Genomic DNA, 21,576 nt, shown 5'->3' with positions numbered 1-21,576 from the left:
TTGTAGACCCTGTTGCAGTGTACTGGCACAAAAAGAAAAAATAGTAAAACAAAACAAAATCCCTTTTCAAAAAAAAATACTTCAAAAGAGGTTACCATCATAGTTTTCCTGATGCCTTTAAGGGTAGGACTTTGTTACATTGATGTTCAATACAACAATTATCTCTAGTAATTTTATTTTTTGTGGCTTGGAGTTACAAGTTAAAACTTGCACCCATTTTTTTAAATACCAAACACTTAGCTTGACAGCTTATTTGTACTGTTGATGAAAACCCCAACTGCAAGAACTGTTGTTAGACCTGGTTAAGTGATTTTTGTCCTCTGAAGTACGTGGAACCTTCTACAAATGCTTAGAGCTCGAGTCCCGTGTACCCAGTCCGATCTGAGATCGCTTGGTACCGTGCTTGAGGTGTGTGACTCACTCCTTAACTGTCACAAGGCATTAGGATTGAAATAGGTTTTAGCAAGAATTACTAGAAAACAGAATGTAATTCTAAACATATGGCTTTCAGTTAGTTTAGGTTTGTAGTTGAAATTAGCACTACCTACCTGCCAAAAGAGCAGATAAATTAAGAGAAGTTGAGGACCATTCTTTCCCCAAAGTGAAAGACAGCAAGAAGCCTGTAGCTTCTCAGTGGAGCCTTATTTTACTCTGGCTGGGCACGGGAGGGAGGTCATGCTGCTTAGTGTCTGAACTGGGAGAGCTACGGACATAAAATATTCCAAAGATCATACACAGAATTCCCCAGCCCTTTCTCCCATATGTAGAGATGATTACTTTAGCATATAAATAAGGGGAGAAAAAATAAACACGAGTTGAGCCTATGATAATTGCAAGTATTTTTACTTGAAACCTGAAAATAATTACATACTTGAGATACTTTACAGAACTTTTAGAAATTGAATGCAGATATGAATTGGTACAGCACAAAGACCAAACTTCATTTTGGAGTTAACTAACTCTCTGGAGAAAACTCTGCTAAGGCGTTGTCATAGCCTTTGGATGCTGCAGATATGCAAGTTAGCCCATGGGGAAATAAAACTTTAAATTAGATATGACTACCTAAAATAATATGCAGCAGTAACAAGCCATTTACAACACCCAGAAGGCGTTTGTTACTTTTAGAAAGAAATATAAACTCTTTCCAACACTTGAACAATAGGAAATTAATTCTCTGTCAGTAAAAGCCAGAGGACAAACTAAATATTTAAATGGCCACTGAGGACTGAGGTGGAAGTGCAGCTTGTAGACAGCTATACAAATCACTAACAAACCTTAATGAATATTGGGTGTGGGCATCAGGGTCCTGTCAGATTTGACACAGTGTCCCAAGTAGCTTAAACCCAACACTCAAGGAAAGGTGGAGACCTCATCAGGTCTCTAACATCTGGGATTTTATTTGTCATTTTGGCATATCCTGCAAGCGCAAAAGAAAGAGTAAAAGGGGATTATCCTGACAATGAAATGAGTTACTGAATCTTGTGATAATGAAAAGCAGAAGAATTCTAATTCCTTTCTATAGTCCCTGAGGTGGAGGTGCGTTTATAGTTCTGCAGGAGTATAATGTAGGAGGGAAGAACAGATGGCCTAAAATCCATGAAACAAGACACCATCTAATCCCAGGACTGAGTACCACTATTAATCCTGGTCAGATTCCCTACTGATACTTTGTAATAGGGTTCAGAATTGCTACTGATGAACTAGCACCTTAACTTCAGAGAGTAAAAAAACAAGTAAGAAGTTCCTTGTAAGTTGTTTATTCAAGACAATGTACACTAATTTTGTAGAACTGCATTTGCTGTCTGAGTAACTCAGCTTTAAAAGTATTTCAGATGAAATTTGATTCAAAACAATATTTTTGGGTTTTAATCCATTCAGCTTTTATTGTGAAATTAATTTTTTTTTTTTTGAGACTGGAATTTCTTTTGATAGTGGGATCCCAGTGCTGTATGTGGCAAAAGTAGGTGATAGAGTATTTACATGGAAGTCAATTTAATAGACTGTTTAAATTCATGAGAAGATAGATAAAACAGTGAAAGCTGGACGTTTTCTTTATACATTTTTTGCTTTCTGAGGTGTTCTTCATTCAATCTTCATTTTTCAGTGTGAGGTATAGAGCACAGAGGTTAGACATTATTTCCAGTCTTAGACACCAGTTCCTTAAATTATTGATATGCTGACATGTTTCTTCTTTTTCCATGTCAAGAATATTTTTATGGGATGGAATCACCAGCTCACTGCCCAGACAAAAGGCACAATTTCATAGGCAATTCAGGTTATTGTAGCCACACATTTCCACACACTGCCTTGACTAGCTCAGTTACTCAGGTAGCTGATCACTGAGTTGAGTCAGGGCACTCATTCCTCTGGAAAGTAACCCAATAATAAAGAAAAGTTTGCAACAAGATTGACTCCATCAGCTGGCTCACTGGAGAGATACATTTTAATGGCCATGCTGGCACAAATGAGAATACAGAGAAGTATACAAAGAAGGAAGGATTGAAGGGACAACACTGGAGTAAGCCTGGACCTGGACTCTCCTTCATCCTTCATCCCCAAGAATGCAGGGAAACCTGTTTAGTTTATGTGTCCTGGGTGTATCTTGTCAAGCCTTGGACTTCCACAAGCATAATTGACTGGCTTATAGAGGCCCAAATAGAGCTCAGCTGTTGCCAGGCACTATCTTCAGGATGGTTTATTTATAAAGAAAATTATCCTCTAGTTCACAGACAATTTAGTTTACTAGAGCAGTTAAAATTCACGGAATCAAGTGTAGAGCCAGAGGAGCAAGACATCAAAGCTTTAAATCAACTTTGTGGTGCTTACATTGGGATACATTTTGAGTGGCATCCGCTATTTTGTAAGTCTTCGCCTGCTGGGCAACCATTCAGTGTCTGATCTTTCAGTTGTGCTAAGTATCTACAACTTCAAAGATCAGTGACATTTGTAGGTACTGGCTGTCTCCTGAAAATAGGCCGAAGTTTTCAACCAGCCACCTAAAATTAAGATGTGAAAATGCCTAGATCTTTTTCTAAATTGAAGAACATCCCCATGTCCGTCTGTAGAGCTGGAGTAAGAATATTTAGCTGGTTTTCTGAAACCTGGTGGTATCTAAAAATAAACCAAGTACTTCTCATATCGATATAGCACTCTCTTTTGAAAGCTAGAATCACAGATGCAAAATGAACACTATTTCTGTTGGTTTATGTTGTGTGGTTTTTTCCACCTAATTGGAATAACATAAGGCAATATGGAGCTTTGCATATATATTCTAAATTATTGTACTCCAAAGACAGCCTTGACCAAAAATTAAAATCCCTTTGGATCTAAACTTTAATATATCCTCTGTGATCAGGCATCACAAAATCCAAAACTACCAAATCACCAAGTGAATTGAGATTTTTCAGTTGTTTAGTACGTCGTAGTGTAATTAACATGATGTACCTGCCCAGTTATTCTTTTAGGGAGATGAGCTCATTTCAAATAGATAACCATCTTTGACTTCTCTTCTGATTCATCACTGACCTGAACTCCATTTGAACCTTGTTAGACACAAAACAAGCAGGATTCCTGGCCTGAGCTATAAAATATAATTAAGCCCTTTTGAAATGATGTGTAAAAGAACATAGCTTTACCCCTACTATAACTACTACCACCACCGCAACCAATAAAGTTAAATCAACCACTGCCTGTAATGGATTAAAATAATAAATGTTCCTGGATTTTAGTGTTTGAAGTACTTGAAGAAAACAGGCTCCCAGCAGCCAGTACCGCTGAATGCATGGGGACATTTATTAGTGATGAATTCAAGGGTTTGGCCTGTTTAAGATCATTACTTTCTGTTTACCGTGTGTTACACATCTCATGTTTTTACAGAGCCCATATGTGTCCCAATGTAATGCTGAAAAACTCTCTTTCACTAAAGAATAGCTAATTGGTAACATGTAGGTATTGTTCTCATGGGGAGAATGAACCATCATAAGATTCGGCTTGATACTAATCAGAAATCCAGTGCGGTCAGTGGATTGTTAACTAAATCTCTCCTGGAAAATTGTTCCTAAAATTGTTCTTTACTATGCCTCACCGTTTGTTTGCTACTGCTGTTTCCAGACTTGAGTAAATTGGCTGGCTCTTAAATTAACTGCAGTGCTTCCCCTGTAATTATTTTCACAGCTTTGTTACCCTTTCTTCTCAGAAGATGGTTTGTCAAGGATACTTGTCAGCAGAGCATTGTAACCGTAGTATAACTACTCAGTTTGTGATGTATCTACAGTTTTCTTAGGCAGAAAGAATTGTGTTGATAGTTGTACCAACATATTGGATATAATGGCATGTTTACATTTTAATAGCTGTCTTAATGTCACTGACAATCTGAAAGTAGCTACTGAAGTTACAGGTGTGAAGAGTCAATGTTCAGAATCAAATATCACAGATTATCACTTTAGTAGAAGGTAGTAAGGAAAACCACTTGCTAATTGATCTTCAGCAGAGGACCCATGGGAAAACCTGGACTTCTTCCTTCAGAGGGCACCACGATCCCTTGGGTGGGAATACATTCGACAGGCTGCTGCTGGCAGTGGGACCACATTGCTCACATGCCTCTGAACCAGCATGGCTGGAACTGTGTGCTCTGGGACACACTCTTGCTTCTGAGCTGCCCCAAACTCAGAAAAGCAATTTTCTGCATAGTGCTATTGTTTGCAGCAATGCTACTGGCTTTTCAAAAGAGAGCTAAGTGCCAGTTCAGTGCCATTTGCTACCTTTGTTAAAATAAATGTGTTTTCATTTTCTTAATTTTCTCATCCCCTGTTGAAGTCTTCCAATTAAAATCATGCTCTGTGTTGCATTAGGTGACATGCAGTGAACCAAACAGCATTTGCAGCTAAGGAAGAGCAAATGCACAAGGAATAATAGGAGAAAGAAGGCTCCTTCTCTATTTCTACTCAATTCATTTGGAGTTGATTCAAATATCAGCACTGAAATGTTTTTGAAAACAGAAAGTCCACTGTTTATGTCAAAACATTGTCTTTCCCTCTGATAACCAGGAAAAACAGAGCTCTTTCTTAATACCTGTATTGCTTACACCCTAAGTGATTATTACTGTAAGGCAAGGATTATTTTTATATATTTGCTGCATCTATTAAAATGGGCCAGCTCTTTCTTTTTCTATTCACACAAATGGATTTATGCACACACAGCAGTTTAACAAGGATGAAGCTTCCTATTATTGACAAATGCTAATGCAACTCTACTGTAACTATATATATACATTAATCTATGTGAAATGTTGTATAAAGGTACTCAGATTCTGTGAGATGTCTTTGTAAATCTTAGCATAAATCAAAGATATACTGACTAAAAAAAGATGTTAGAGTGTCAAAGTAAATGTCTTTAGGAGAAATTTTTTCACTGTTCTGTTGTAATGATTTCCGCCTTTAATTTTGGATCAAGGTAATTTCTTGAATGTGACAAGCTAGCTATTTTTAAACCCTCTTACGTTTTTCCAACCATATAAAAATACCTGGATACTCCTTTTGAGCATATATCACCATAAAGGTAATCCTTCCAATAGCACACAGAAGCCTGGTCTAAGTTCTCTTCTGCTCCTTTAGGGTAGATGTGTTTTGTGGTGCTATTGTGTTTCTGGCTGGAGTCTGACACGGGAGGGCTGGCAGCATTTTTTAAACACTGTCCAAAGCAAGTGCTTCTTATTTATTAGTCTCTTGGAGGAGTATTTTAAAAGTCATGAAACTATTTGTTCCTAAAAGTAAATTATTGCACGTACTGAAAAGTGCATTGGTGTTCATGAGCCATAATCCAAACCGCACAAGTTAACTTCTACATGTCACAGCAATCATTTATGAAGATATAGTGCTTCTTTGTGCTGCCATCTCAAGTTCACTTCAAATGGAGACTTTGATTTAATCTATTTAAACTGAAGGTAGACTTCTGCAATAGAGATTTGTGAAAGATGCATTGAAGGACTGACTGGAAATAGTGGGTGGGAAGGCAAAAACAAGGGAAAATTATTTTGCATCTTTATTTTTCTGAGGTGATTGCTTTAGTCACAGAGAGCACTTCACTGACTGAATGTACACTTTTAGGATTTCCGTAGCAATAGTGCCCTATTGAAACTTCTTTCAGACACAGAGATCTCTTTACTTACTATTGCTTTTTAAAGTTTGTGCATACTTGTTCTTAATTTGTTTTATTTAGGCTTCCTCAAAACATCACTTCATGCAAGTTTGTGTAAATGCTCTCTGTGTTGCATTTTTTTAACAGTGAACAGTGGGTTTTTTACACTGAATCAGTCCACCCCTGAAAGGACATGTAGATACAACTGCTAGAAGGGACGAGGGTGTGATTCTTGTCTGCACAAGAGCAATCTGGGTCACAGAAAAAAAAAAAGAAATCTCTCACTGAGATCCTGAGCTTTTCCTGGTATTTGTAGGACACAATCCATGGATGTGTCTTGTAATATTTCATGTATTGAAAACAAAACAACACTTCCTTATTCTTAATTGTTTCTTCATTTCTCATTGTTTGCTTAGCATTTGAGAAAGGCATTGCTGATTTTGAACCAGCAGCCTTATGTGCTGAATGCTCAGTTCTGCTTCTAAGCTGCTGGATATTGCATTTTCTTTGTACTTTGTGGAGCTGAGATGACAACACAAAGAGTTTGCAAAGCATAAGCCTTCCAAGTGTAATCCCAGTGAAAGAAAACATAAATAAAACCACTTGTATTCTGGCATTCCTTTTCCCCTTTTGTTATTTCTGCAACTTGGCACATATTCCAATAAAACTATAGAAAGAACATTTCTCTATATTGAAGATTTGTGGAATAGTTACCAAGAATTCATTCTCTTTAAAATCGAAGTTCCATATAGAACATGAAAAAAAAAAAAAAAAAAAAAAAAAAGAATTTCCAAATACTGTCATGCCTTTTAAAATAGCTAACCATAGCAGGGTGTTGGTGTGTGTTGATGCAAGTTTTCTTGATCATCACTGAAATTCAGTGTCAAAAACCACCTTGAACAGATCTGTCCCATAAGCCTGTTACCCATGAGAGCAAATGAAGGATTTCAGAAACCAGCCTAAATCAAAAAACCCGTAGCTAGGACTCCTCTCCCAGTCCTGTTGATTGGCATGAGACAATGGTTTGTTTGAGCCCCTAAACTTCAGCTGCTCAAGGGAGAGATGGTTTAGGTTTCTGGTTCCTGCTCAGGTTGGACACAATTCAGTGCCATTACTATGGGCACTGTTGAACCACCTTCCTAATGTTGGCAGGTTTTTAAAAAAATATGCAATGTATTTCCTTCCATTACAAAAAATGCTACTTAATATTATGAAACTGCAAGCCCCAGGATGCAGACATCTTCCCTGGATACTAGGAGTGATTCATAGGAGAAGTTTTACTGCATGGATTCAAAACAGTGAGTTGTGTTTTGGGGCGATTTTTCTACCAGCAAAGTTAAAAAAATCTAAAATGAAACTTGAAACACCTCTGTGTAAGCCATAGGTGTTTTTTTAAAAAAACTTTTGCCTTTTTAAAATGTCTAGTTTCATTAGAAAAATAAACTGTGTGCATTATAAAGTAGTTATAAAGTATCCAACGTTCAGGGTGTTGAGTCCAAGTATTAGTACCAAAGGAGATAAAAGTTAAGCCAATCTCAGATGTAGTATTTTCCATATAAATATACAAAAGAAATAGAGATATTAGGTATGGTTTATTTTATTAAGCAGTGATTGGCAGTAAGTTAAATTCACAAGAGCTGGGATATTTCTAGATGATGCTTCTATCCTCAAAATGTTTGTGTCTTTTATGAGAGTATGTAGGTTCTGTCATAAATATAATCTGCCATTATCATTTTTAGGTTTTATGAAGCTGTGTAAAGTTCAAAAGGTTAGGATATGAAAATTTTGAACTCTTTTCTCAGGAAATGTGCATTATATATTTTGAGATAAGCATTTGTTTTAAATTATTTGAATTCAAACAGTACTCTTCTTCTCCTGCTAAGTATTTCTAAGTCGAGCAAGGTGTTATGCTATAGTAATTAACCTGAACAAAAGCAGAGAGAACTGTTAAAAATCGCTATTTCCTATCAGTTTGAACTATAATCATGTGAAGCAGATGTTCTTGTTCTTAATAGACTATTTGGAAAAAAAATTCCTAGCTTAATGAAAAATGTCTCTTCTCATAAACCTTAAAATACTCAAAATGCAAAAAGCCATGTTTTGGCAAATGGTTCTTTGTAAGGAATGTGGATGAGACATACCTGCTCTTTAACTGCAACATGGTATAAAGCCGGGTTGATAGTGTGGGAAGAGCAAGCTAAGTAAAAAAACAGGAAATTTTTTTTAAAAAATTACAGATCTTGTTGCCCAGCTGTGACGCCCTTGCTTGGAGAGGAGAGTGGTTGTCCACACAAGTATTTCCATGAAAGTCAGTGGGACTACTTGTGTGAGTAAAGGCTTGCGGGCAGGGATCCCCAGGCTCATGGTAAAGTGAATTTAGGAAATAAGCACAAAAATGTTGGGAGAGTAACTGCCAGTGGGATTAAATTTCTCTCTCTCTTTTTAGGAATCCATGGATCATCTTTAGTCCTTGACATAAAAGATTTCTTGCTTAAAACAAGTCTCAAAGAAAGAGCCAAATCTCTGATCGGCCCTTTTTGCTGCTCTGTTAATGTGGAAGCCAAGTGGTGTAAGCACAGTGGTGATCCTGGCCCAGAGCAATCTATTCCAAAAATCTACATTGATTTGAGAGGAGGACTGCTGCAGGTCTGTATAAGATGCGTATGGTTGTGCTGTTGAACTGGACTGGCTTTGGATGGTTGAATTTTCATAAATAAATTGCATGAAGGCCTTTGCATCCTACAGCCAGTCGCTAGGTTGGGGATTTTTGCATGTTTGATTTGGGTGGTTTTTATTTTACCTTATAAAGTAAGTATCTACTCTTTCTTGTAAACTGTTGATTGAAAAATTATGTACAATGTTTTGGGTTTGATTTTTTTTTTTTTAAATACTGCTTAAGCCCTGTATTTTAGCTGTGTATGTGTGTGTTCCTTAAAACTACTGGATCAAATTACTAACACTTAATATCTAGGGTCCTGTTCTGATGAGTGTGTGTTTGTCTGTCCATGATCTATGTGTCTGTAATGCCTAGGGGTAGCCTTAAGAAGTACATATCCTTTCTTTTTCAACTTACACGAGTTTCTCCAGGGAGTAATTGCAAACTGTTGTTTGTAGCAATTAATACTCAGTTTTCCGTGCTAGCCCCTCCTTTTAGGAAGTGCCCACAACTTGAAATCAGTCCAGGAAGCATGGGAGTTCTTGAAATGAAAAATAGATTATGTGGGGCTTAAACAAGTGGGCTTTAAGATATGTCTTGTTTTCGTTATTTTTATTATAGTATCTATACACACCGAATGTTTTAAAATAAATACATAAATCAAGTATATAAAACACAAAAAGGAAATTTTGACATTTAATTATGTCATTAAGTGTTTTCCCAGAATTGGCATTAGAAGGCCTTCGAACCATAGCACTGGAAATAGGGTTAATCAGATAATACAAATTTAGAAAAAAAATATATTATTGAATGAAGTTTGTTTGTTTCTTTGCCCCTTTTAAAATTTGTTTTTCACAGGTACTTGGCTGAGTACCTCTATGTGTAGGTAATAAAATGCTTTCTTTTTTTTTTTTTTTTTTTTTTCAAAATTTTGGGTTTTGATGAGTACCGAAAAAAAAAAAAAACCTATAAGTCTCAGAGATCCATTTATTATTAAGGTGTAATTAGGGACAATTAACTTTTGCAGAAGATAATTAAGTGTTTGGTTTGGCAGAATAGATTTGAGAATGATGACAAAATCATTATCAGTTTTGTTTCAAATTAACTTATTTATGGCTAATGATTTTACCAGCTCTAAACATGACCTCATCTATCGCTGTTAATTTGTATTGCAGCAGAACCTTGATAGATTGTGTTAAATCAGTGTCTCATCTCTGAATATTGTAGCAGGAGTTCCATGCCCTGGAGTTCCCAGCTGCCTACAAATGAAATTAATAGAAGGGTGAGGGAGAAAAAACGTTCATCCCTCCTCTATCAGTGGGGAACTCGGGCCTCTGAGGTGACAGAGAGCTTCCTTGAGGTGACAGAGAGCTCCTTTAAGATGGTGCTAGAGTAGGTGTGGTCTAGAGACCAGAGGTACTCTAGAAACCATAGTGGAGATGCACTAAATTCAGTGCATGACCTGCCTAGCCTGGGAATGCTTAGCTCAGGACTGGCTGTGGTTGTGTTTCAACAGGGTCTTGGTTTATTCTGTGTGCTTACTTGTAGATGTAGGGCAAGAAAATCCAGCCATCTTGGCAGCTATACTGCACTCCCATTAGGCATCTTTTGATCTTTTTTTTTCACATTTGAAAACTGGTGTTCCCCCATTGAAAAATTTGCACTACTCTTTATGTGCACACATTTGTTTACTTTACTCACACCCTTTACCATGGGCTTTGAACTTACTGTCTGGGGATTTTGGTTTCCTACGCTGGTTCCAAGTCTAATTTCTGTATTAATTGCTAGTTGCTTCCTCGTCTTCCATGTTGCTTCAAGGCCTGCTCCTGCACATGAAATCTAAAGGACTTGTCCCCCTTAATACAATTCTCTCAAACAGGAGCTTCATTTGAAAAAAGCAGCAACGCTTGTCAAAGCTAGGAGGAAGGAATGCCTTCTTGCCTTTTATTTTGCTACAAAGTGTGTGAATCTTCTGGACTTTGCATTCCCAATTTTATTAGATATTTTTCTGTATTTCTTTTTTAAACTTCAGAAAACTTTGAACTTTTTAACCTCACTTGGAGGACTTAGAGAACACCCAATACATATGCTTCAATTTTGCGTTTAAGATGATCTTTCATATGTCTGCTGTGTCACTTTCTTTGCTGTGTCACTTAGTTTTAAATGTATTCTAGAATTCCAGTTTTGGAGCAACAAGCTCTTTGAGGAGTTTAAACTTTGTATCTTTAAGAGATTTTGTCATGTCTTAAACTGAGAAACTTGTGACCAGTCCTAATATTACGTACAGTTCTTCAATATAATTTTAAAGATCTGTGGTCTTCCAGGCAGCATCACTATGAATTGTTAAATGGTAAGAATGAATTAAAGAGCAAATTTGACAAATGGTTTTATAAAGATATTTTGTTGCTTCTGTTCTTTATTTTAGCATTAAGAATGCTTGCAAGCAATTAAGGTGTAAGTAGAGCAGACTCAAAGCTGTATAAAGTTCCTGTTGTTTTGGGGAGGTGTTTTTTCCTTCAAAAATGGCTGAATATTTGTATGTATTTTTTTTCACCTTTTCTCTCTCTCTCTCTCTCTCTCTCTCTTTTTTTTTTTTTTTTTTTTTCCTTTTTAAAGGTTTTCTGGGGTCAGGAGCATTTGAACTGTTTAGTTCTTCTCCAGGAGCTCCTGTGGCAGTACCTGACTGAAAAGGGCAGTGTAGAGACATTGATACCTGAACGTACGTACCCCACTTGTTTTTCTGCAGAAAGGAATCAGGCCTCAAAAACTGAGCATACCTCAGATGATCTGAGAACAGGCCTGTTCCAGTATATACATGATGCAGGTAAGAAGGATATAATTTTGGCTCTCTTTTTTTCTTTCTTTTTTTCTATATTATAAAGTAAAAACAATAGTAACCTATTAGACATTATTTGCCCCTTACAATGAATAAATTTATATTTTTTGGAAAAGCCATTGAAAAGACATCTGCTAGAATTAAAAAAAAATACTTTAAAAGACTTTTTTATTTCTTTCCATTAAGCTGTAATGTTTTAAAAGTCAGGGAAATTGCTTTTTTATTTTCTCTCCTTTTGATCCCAAGGGATTTCTTTTTAATCACTTTGCTTTCATAAACCAGCATGTTTCTTTCTAGAAATTGTATAACAGATTATAGCTTTCTTTCATTTGACAGAAGCACAAAAGCTGCCCAGTGCCTATGAAGTTGTGTTTTACAATGAAACTGAGGATAGTCCAGGAATGATGCTGTGGAGATACCCAGAACCCAGAGTGCTCACTCTTGTAAGAATTAACCCTGTTCCTTTTAATACCACTGAAGACCCAGACATTAGCACTGCTGACCTTGGAGATGTTCTTCAGGTGGGTAATGAGTTTTCTACTCTCAGTAACAAATGAAAACGTTACTGCTGTAAAGTGAAAGTTTTCAAACTCAGATTTATTAAAAACAAGCACAAAACAAATGTCTGGAGCTCTATAAAACCAATATGAGGTACACTGCACAGTCTGAGCATATCTTTAGTTTCAAAATTACTTGTATAAACCTTCTACCCACTTACCTCTGAAGCTTTTATGTTGCATAATAAGCTATTGCCAAGTTTATCAGTTTTAGTTTGTGAGCATCCAGTTTTTATTCTTTCTTTTTATGGTTTCACCCATCAGTCATTGCTTAAAGACTTCATTTGGTTTGAAACTGAAACATGTGAGGAAAGACCTGGTCTGAAATTTCCAAGATCTAGTGGAATCATTGAAGTAAAATCTCCAATCTGGCTGTTCTCTCCTGTTTCTGTGATGGGAGATGGCTTCCCTGCTTCGAGTAAGATCCGCAGGGCAGAGGGAAAGGGTCTGTTTTCTCTCATTTTACCTTGAGAGGGTTGAAGTGGATGGGACAGTTTGACTGTGTGAGATCATGGAACTTCTCTTTGAAGGAAGGCTGAGTGCTGCAGTCTCCTTGCCCCAAAAGACACCATACCTCAAAATTACACTGATCCTTAATGTGCTGGAATTTTTGCTTTCTAATGTATGCATTTTCTCCTGTCTAGTGTAATTCTTTTTAAATTCACTTATTCCTTGCATACATATTTTGATTTTAGCTCAATTTTAATTCTGGTAATCTCTGTTTCCCTTTTGTATTACAAATTGGACCTGTCATTATTTTTTTTTAATTTCAATCTGTTTGTTAATCAGAGTAGTGTTGTGAGTCAAGGGAAATAAATATTTTCCAGTTCTTCCTATTTGTTCAAAACTGTTGAATTATATTTCATTATTGCTGTGATGTTAAAAATTGCTTTTAAAATTGAATTATTCACCAATATGCTTTGAGTTATGAATAAGTAGGATAATCTTCCTCAGATAAATGGTATAATGTTATTACCGTGCACATACTGTTGGTGAGATCATGTAAGTGTCCTGCCAATTTCTTTGCCCTCTAGACAGCCAAATGTCAGCTCCTTTCAGTTACATGAAAATTAAAATTAAATGGAAGAAATCAGCTCCACTTGGCATGAGGTTTGAATCAAAGATCAAAATTGTGTTATTGCAGGCTGTCTTGATGACCCTATTAGGTTGCCATGAAAGCCGGCATTTTGCCTTCTTTCAGGCTGGTATTTTTGGAGCACAGCACACCAAGGTTTTGGTTTAATTACGTTACACTCCCATTATAGCTAACAGATATCATGGACCATTATGTATGTGCTTGTGGAATAATATGACCCTGTGCAAGGGGAATATCAGTTCTTCTTCAAGGGGGCATGCAGAGCTGGACTTTCGGCAAGTTCTGCTTTGTGCTTCCATACAACGGTCTAGAGAAGAAAGGTCCAATTTACTATGGTTGCCTCAGGGAGTGAGAAGCACTCAGCTACCAGTGATCAGGTTCTGTCAGCTTCTGCTGGTGTTCATGTAATTCTTCAGATTTCTACCACAAGAGAAAATATAAAGATATCATCCAAATTAGAGGGCATCAAGTCAAAAATTCTGCTTTGGGCACAGGAGGTGCAGAAATGCCTACAAAGAAGATCCACGCTTTGGTTGTGGCCATTAATTATGGCAGTAATTGTTGCCTGGCTCACGGTGGTGATTTATCACATTTTCCAGAAATGGCCATACATCTGATGAGCAGCCATTTTAAACATGGACAAGTGTGCATTTTTTCATTAATCTAACTGAGGTATGTGAGTGGAATAAGTAATACAGTCAGTTTTTAATTTCTTTAGGTAAATTGCATTTACCAAATACTCATGTCACATTTCAGATTCTAATTTAAGTTAATCATGAGGCCTTTCATCAGCTCCACTTCTTCCCTGTATGGATACATGTTAATTAATATACTGTGGATTTAGTGCATATGGAAAATTCATTAAACATTAAGAGAAAAAAGAAAAAACAACATTTATTTTATTCAGTTCTCGAAATGAAACGTTAGAGAAACATCTGCAAGCCAAAGACTCCAGCTTCTTTGGAAAAAGGATCTAAATTTAAAGACAATAATGATATCAAGCTACATAAAAATATACTTTAAAATCTTTCCCAGGATTGTGTATATGTTCAAATGCAAGGAGGACCCATAATGTCCCCAGCTGTGTTACCAGTCTCCATTAATCCTCTACTTCACAAAGATACAGTCAAAGGTGCCCTTCTGTAGTTTGTCTTGAATTCAAAGTTTTCCAGTTGCGTGTTCTTTCTTTCTGGGTAAGTTCCTATGACATTTCATCTAGCTTTCTGTCTTTGTTAAACTTTTAGCATAACATTTTAATCATGGGTAGGTTTCAGAACTCTCTGCTTTTATAGCCATTATTCAAATTCCTGGAACTTGAAAAAGCTTCACCATAAAGAGAATTTTTCTAAATATTGAAGGTGTGTGTTATCTGGTACAATCAAAGGATAGAGAATAGCTTCAGATTGTAAGAGTTGATATGATCTATATTGTTTCTATTGAACCTTATCTTGCTGCTATTTCTAAATTGCCCCAAGAGCTGTTGTCTTGTTCTTTACCCTGTGTTGTTGCAGAGGTAAGCAGTTTCACTGGTCAAGTTTCTAGTACTTTGTTTTTACAAAACAAGTTCTTTGGTCAAGTTTCTAGTACTTTGTTTTTTGTCCAAACATTGTTGCTTTTATTTGTGGAGGGAACAGGAGTAACTGATGTCTCTGCCATGGCATAACACGTGGCATTTCTTTAGCAATTTGAAATAGAATTTGGATCTAATTGTTTGAAGGAAGTGAGAATCCTAGATCCAATTGCAAGAAGTTGCATCAGGATTGTATTTTTTTGCGGAGGTTGAAAGTATCTGAATTTGTTGTTCCTCTTGTCTAACAGACGTGGCAAACACTTTCTATTGAATCTTTAAGCCCTTATTGTCGCATTTTCCCATGTTGCAAATGGCTCTGCGTGATTTGCCATTTTTTCAGAGAACTAGTATTTGAGGAAACACCTTTCAAAGGTGTTTCAAAGGTGTAGAATGGTATTGACATGAGAATCATATGTCCACCTCAGGACTAGAGGGAAATCCAGACTTGGGAAATTTTCACAAAATTTATTCAAAACGTAATGAACAAGATGAAGTAGTAATTCCATTATTTTTAAAATATTGAAAATTGATATATTGATAAGTCAAAAAAAGAGATGCTCTCTGAGACTTTTTCCATTAAAACAGATGAAACTTAAATCATTCAAGTTGACTGCTGGTAGGAGGAAGTCTTGTGGTTAAAGATATGTGGATGAGCAACTTCAAAAGCCTATTTTATTCTGTGCTTAAAGAAAGACATGTATGTCTTTTGTTTGTGTACGCAAAACCAGAGAAAAAAAAAAAACCTCACTGATCTTGCTCCAAAAATTTAGTTACTGCTACATTTAGGTCACTCTCGTGTGCAGGTAATTTCTGTAATAAAAACTGTGCAGGTGTTTATAAATTTGTCTCAGTGAGTATTCACATGTGAAGACCTAAGGCATGCCCCAGTTTCCCAGTTTAACATTAAACTATAATCTATAAGGCAACCAGCTCATCATCACTGGGAAAAGGCCTTCTATTTGCTTTGTGAGGGTCTTGTGGCGTGGCAGTTAAAGTTGCAAACTGTGGGCAGAGATGATTCTCATTCCTATGAAATCTGACAGTGAAGTGTCTTTCTCCAAGAACTTTGAAGCATGGTCATAGTCTTCAAGCAGATTCTGGTTTAGAATGTATGTTGAAATGTTTCCTGCAGAGATATCAGAATTTTAGAAGATACATGAGCATCTTTAGGAACAAAAATGGGCTGGACAGTCTAAATTTCAGAGCAAGTGCTTCACAGTGTCTCTCTTCATCTCCTAGATGATGAGGACATTGCCTTGATCTGGCTACTAGGACAGTTGAAAGACAATTTGTGGCAATTTCCTCCATCCTGATTTTTCTGGTTGCCTTGAAAGTATGGCATTAGGATGAAAGGAGTAAGAGCAATTTCTGATTTCAGACAATAGTTTATTCTTATGCAGATAATTCCACTGTCCCAGAACATAAAGAATAATTGAGGAATACATTCTACATCATCACAAAGGGATGTATTTCAGAACTGTTGTGTCGTGCTCAATTCTACTGTGCTTTTACAGTTTCTTGGATCTGTCAGGTCTATATGTGAGAAAGGACAAGTCATCTTCGTTTCTGTGATATTTTTAAAATTCAAAAGAGGGAAAGCAGGAAAAAAAAAGTGAAAAAAAATCTGTTACTGATTCAGTAGTGACTTTCACATTGTGCAGGTACAATATGAAGCTAGCTACATGTAGATATTTAACCTCAAAGAAAGTTCTGTTGAATATTTGTGCTGCATGGCTTAGAACTATACTTGCACTGTGTGTCTAGTTTCCTCAAAGTCTTTGTGTGTCTTCCTGCAGTCTTAAGAATCTCAGATTTATGTTTCTCTTTCTCTGTGATATCATTATACTTTTCTGATGTAATCTCGGTTATATTTTTATATCATTTATCTTTACCAAGGACAAGGTTGACAGGTTTAGGTTGGCAGGGGAGAGAGCAAAGATTGGGAGGGGCTCACCAAGGTAGGAAAACAGTTCATATGCCATCAGGGAAATATTCTGCTTTTCTGTGCAGGCAGGTGAACAGAACACACAAATTATCTCCTGTACAGCTGGAGGCCTGTTTTATCTAGTGAACCTTTTACAGAGATTCTCATTTATTGTCATTCCATTGTAGAGTTATCTTTCCAATGAGGGATGTTGCTGGCACTGCCCCATATCTCAGACAAAAGCTATGTGTTGTTACAAGAGCATTTACCCAAGCGGCATGGATTTAAAAGCAGGAGAAAATCAAAGTAATCATACAATGTGTAGTGTTCCAAATTCTGAGTTATCTGATTTATTTAAGATGCATCACTAACACAGACTTAAAATTCTTTCTCTTGGATTGTCATCCAGTGGGAGATGCAAGCTGTTAAACAAAAGAAAGATAAACCGTGGCATTTGCTCATTTCTCCATATGAAGTTAAAATATCTGCTGAACTATAAACTGACAGGTTTTTGTATTTGAGGGTGTTTCCCTTGTGTACCTGCCAGGATTCCTATTGCATGCAAGTGTAGTCAGCATTTTAACAGCTGATGAAAAGATGAATGTATGCTGAGGTCTCCTTTTCTGGCCTTTCTTCTTTATATAGTGTCCTAAGATACAGAGAACAGTTTAGAAAACGATGATTAAATTAACCAAATCTCAAGGTCTACTTGAAGAATATTTTAGGGCAGTGAGTGTAGTTCTGACGTTAACTGGGCTTAACTGGGATTTAATAAGGAAAGACTACGTAAATAAAACCACTGTGGTAAAATCCACACAGAGCATTTCCAAAGGTGGTGAAATCTCTTTTAGGAGAACATAAAATATTTCCAACTTCAAAAACTAGGGATTCAAAAAATTGTCTGTTGCATTGCCTTACATGCACGTGCATTTGTGTATTAAAAAAAAAAAAAAAAAAAAGCATTTGCAAACTTGCTCGTCTGGAATCTGATTTTTTCAACACTGTCAGCCAATAAATAGTAATTTTCTAACGCCTTGTGGCTGTTTAAACAGTGACTTAAGGAAGCATGAGCTTAAGAATGACTGACATTAGACCTACTGTAAGTCATTATTCCAGGAAGGATTTGACATGACAGTCAACAGGAAAAGAATTATGATCAATGTCAAAGACATTCATTTTTCCTTTTAACAGAGAATACCTCATTTTTGGCTGACTCTGCTTCCTTTTTACTTTTCATTCCCTGTTGGGGCTACAATATTCAGCTGGGCATTTGAGAGTCTGGGAAAAGTTCTTTCTGGGAAACCACAGATTTTTGATTTATTTCTTGTATTCCCAAAACAACAACTATTTTGGAAATCAGATGATTTGTGTGTGACAGGTTAGTGATTTAAGTTCATGGTGTTACTAGATAATAAGCTGTAAAGTTCAACCATGCTTCTTGATAAACCTGTTGGTTTGCGAGGTATTGAATCTACTGCCAGTTCAGTACTGTCTTCAAATAATGAGACTTTTTAGATGGATGGAGAAAAAATTCGTATGGGTGTTGTGAATTTCTCTTTTTCTGCTTTTTAAAGCTTACATTTCTTGTTAATTCTACCTTTGGATGTTATTAAAAATTACTGTAATAGTCATACTACTAATACATAAAGATTCTATACAGTGTTTTTATTATTTCTCTAGTTTGTGAAGAGTTGCAACAAGCTTGAAGAGAAACAATTATTACTGAACACACATGATCATAAACTAGAAGTGTAACAAATGCCATTTATTCTAATGTAGGAAACCTCTTTCTCAGCAGTAGATGCAGTGTTTCTGTTCGTGCATGAGCACAAAAATGGGAGCAGGTCATCACATAAACAGCTGGTCTGTGTAAGAGGCCCGTAGGTTGGCTTGGTTTTGCTAGCCACTTACACTTCAGATGATCTGTAGGCAAGCAAATTTTCTGATCTGAGTTTTGCACGTGTTTTCTGAAGTTAAGACTCTGGCTATTAATTATAAGCATTGTCTTCATTTTCTTGCAAGGAAGGAAATAGGGAGTAAGAAAGTTGGAGTCTTAGGCAGATGCTGAAACAGAGCCTGTTCTCTTAGGGAATTCCGGCTTTAAATATTATTTGTGAACTTCCTTGCCTGAGAGTAGGATTATCTCAGACTTTACTCTTTTGTTACTGGTTTCTGTGTGCATAATCTTAATTATTTTGCTGTGTGATCTTAGTGTTCCCTGCATCAAGATGAGACTGTATCGTTTGTCCTAGAGTTTCTGTGCAGTCTGCAGGGAGTTAAGCGTAACTTGTTGGGAATGTTAATGGAAGTTGTGCATAATTTGCCTGTGCATCACAGTGAAATTTACCCTTAGGGGTTACTGAGCCAGTGAAAATTCTACCGGGTGCCAGAGGACTGACGAAACCATCAGATTATCTTAATGACAGATTTACACTCTCCTCGTGTTCTGTACTCTTCAGATTTTGTGACTCTGATTTATGAAACTTTGCAAACCCAAGTCCTTACGGCTGTACATTGACTTTGTGGTACTTCTCATAGGAGTGAGGCTTTACTGTGGTGAGAATATGTGGTCAAAATAGCTCATATACTGAAAATTATAAGGTACTTTGTGTATTAATAGACTGCTAACCTCAGTGGTCAGAGGTGACTACATTTCAACATCACAGTGCTTATATTATTAATAAATACTGAAGCCTAGAAAATTAAAAACCTTAAATGAAATGTGGAAGATAGTTCCTGTATCAGAAAGAGACAATAAAGGGTGGTGCAAGAAATAGGTGAGTCCCTAATGTAAGATCTCCAATCTGTATACTTTTGTTTCTCAATATTTGAAACAATACATTAGGATCTAATGATTTAAAGAAATGTTGTTACTTTTGCTGTTCAAAAGGCAAATGATCATCACATAAACTCAGTCTCAAGGTGAATGACAATTAGTAGAAAAGTTTGACACTTAGCAGTGCATAATATTCCTGTTTAAAATTCTGCAGAAATCTCAGTTATAGCCCAGCACTATTCTATGCTTTCTTAAAAAAAGCTGTGAGTGTGTTTTGAGTAGTTTTTCCATAATGAAAAAAGCCAGTATCTGTGACAGATTACATTACTCCACACACCTGCATTTGCTCTGAACCTGCTAGCCTGATAAATTGATAAGGTGGTCATATGTTGTTTTAAAAAGGCAAAGAACATAGTTCCTAATAAAAGAATGCTACGTATTTCTTCTAAAAGGTTAAAAAGCATTTCTCAGGGCTCTTAAATTACCATATTCTGATACCAGGGGAAAATAAAACCTGGGCTTAGAGTCGTGTTTGTACTTAGAGGGCTTTCCGGACAGGAAGGCAATCTTGATGCAATTCAGTAAGCCACAATACCAGTGGGGCATTACAGGTGAAAAAATTGCAGCTGTACCCCTCACCACAATGTATTACAACTGTACAGTGGAATATTTCCTGTACAGAAATAGGGCTTGGTTAACTTTGTTTCCCAAGAGTAGATCACATTAAAATGTTATAAAATCATGATTTCCTGCATTTGAATACTTGTGGTTTCTCAACTGGTTCCAATATTACAAAAGGTTTTTTTATAGCTTCTATTAGTTGAAGATGTATAGAAGCTTTTTTCCAAAGTCAGCTAAAACAAAGTCATGTATTTTTAAAGAACAACTTTTCTCAGAAGACAAGAGTTTTCTTTCATATCTCTTTATTACAAGTCTATTTGATATTTATTTTATAAACTGCAGGACAGATGTAAATTTAAATAAAATGAAATAAATATACTGATAGAACTATTAGTATTTATGTTAATGGAGTTGAAAGAGCCATGGTGTGTTATTACTCAGATAGCTAAATAGTAGTTATTTTCATTAGTCAGCCAAAGACCACACTAAAGATAAAGGAAAAAAATCAAATTAAGGAGATATTATGTATTAAATTTTAGAGTGAGTATTTGCAATTAAATGTCCTAGCTTTAGGACCAAAATTATTTTTAAAAATTATAAGAGAAGTAAAAGAATTCTGGAAAGAAATTCTATGACATAATTTTGAGAAACATCTCTAGTTGGGGTGTCTGATTATTCCAGAATGTTGAAAATTGAGACTGTACAATAGTGGAATAAATTTTACTGCCTGAAATATACAGGTATATATTCAAAGTGCAGAAAACTGTAATGAAAATGCAAAGGAGACAGAGGTGGGTGAGACAGCAAATACTTCGTACAACTAAATGATTTTAATCCTGGTACTACTGCTAATCCTAAAACTACTTATACAAGGCTCTCTCTTTACCTCACTGTAAGCCATTACTCTTTTTTTGGTGGTTTGGTTGTTTGGTTTCTCCTTCATGAAATGGGGATATTGGTGGTCTGTAGCTGTGCCAGGAGAGTCTGTTTTCTACACAGATATGAAACTATCGTAGCTCTGAGGAAGGTTAAAAAATATTATCTAACAGGAAAGTGGTTTGTAGCGTGATTTTACACTGTCAGTCACACAAGATGCACAGGAATGTGAATGTTGAAGGATCCTACATTCACCCAAAATGTAGGTGTTCCACTGGTCATATTGAATTGTGTATGTTGTGTGAACAGGCATATTACAAAGTTCTCTTCTATTTAATATTATTTTTCTTTTGGGCATATTTTCTACATATTATATTTTTCTGCTGAGTTCTTTTGCTAGTTTTATATAAATAATGCTTCAAAATCAAATTTATAAGTAATGTTCCTGGTAGTTATTGCCAAGACTTTTTCCTTATAAAAATCTGGACAAAACTTTTTATTTCCTGCTACTGCAACTTCTGTTCACCTA

The 21,576-nt window shown here is 36.2% G+C and overlaps 1 protein-coding gene across 4 annotated transcripts in view; it reads left to right on the top strand.

The window, feature by feature from the left end:
* The window catches only part of VPS13B (vacuolar protein sorting 13 homolog B), a 430,899-nt gene that overhangs the window by 338,999 nt on the left and 70,324 nt on the right, over window positions 1-21,576 (top strand). For all 4 annotated transcript variants that reach the window (XM_066178010.1, XM_066178000.1, XM_066177992.1 and 1 more), the window contains 3 exons: window positions 8,582-8,781; window positions 11,408-11,615; window positions 11,964-12,148. In XM_066178010.1, coding sequence (XP_066034107.1) covers window positions 8,582-8,781; window positions 11,408-11,615; window positions 11,964-12,148 — 593 coding nt within the window. The remainder of the gene's footprint in view (window positions 1-8,581; window positions 8,782-11,407; window positions 11,616-11,963; window positions 12,149-21,576) is intronic.

Source organism: Chamaea fasciata, unplaced genomic scaffold (genome assembly GCF_029207755.1).
Source record: "Chamaea fasciata isolate MVZ Bird 193981 ecotype frontalis unplaced genomic scaffold, bChaFas1.0.hap1 SCAF_1, whole genome shotgun sequence".
Classification (NCBI taxonomy): Eukaryota; Metazoa; Chordata; class Aves; order Passeriformes; family Sylviidae; genus Chamaea; species Chamaea fasciata.
Note: the sequence above shows the minus strand (reverse complement) of the source record. Positions and strands in the feature narration are given on the sequence as shown.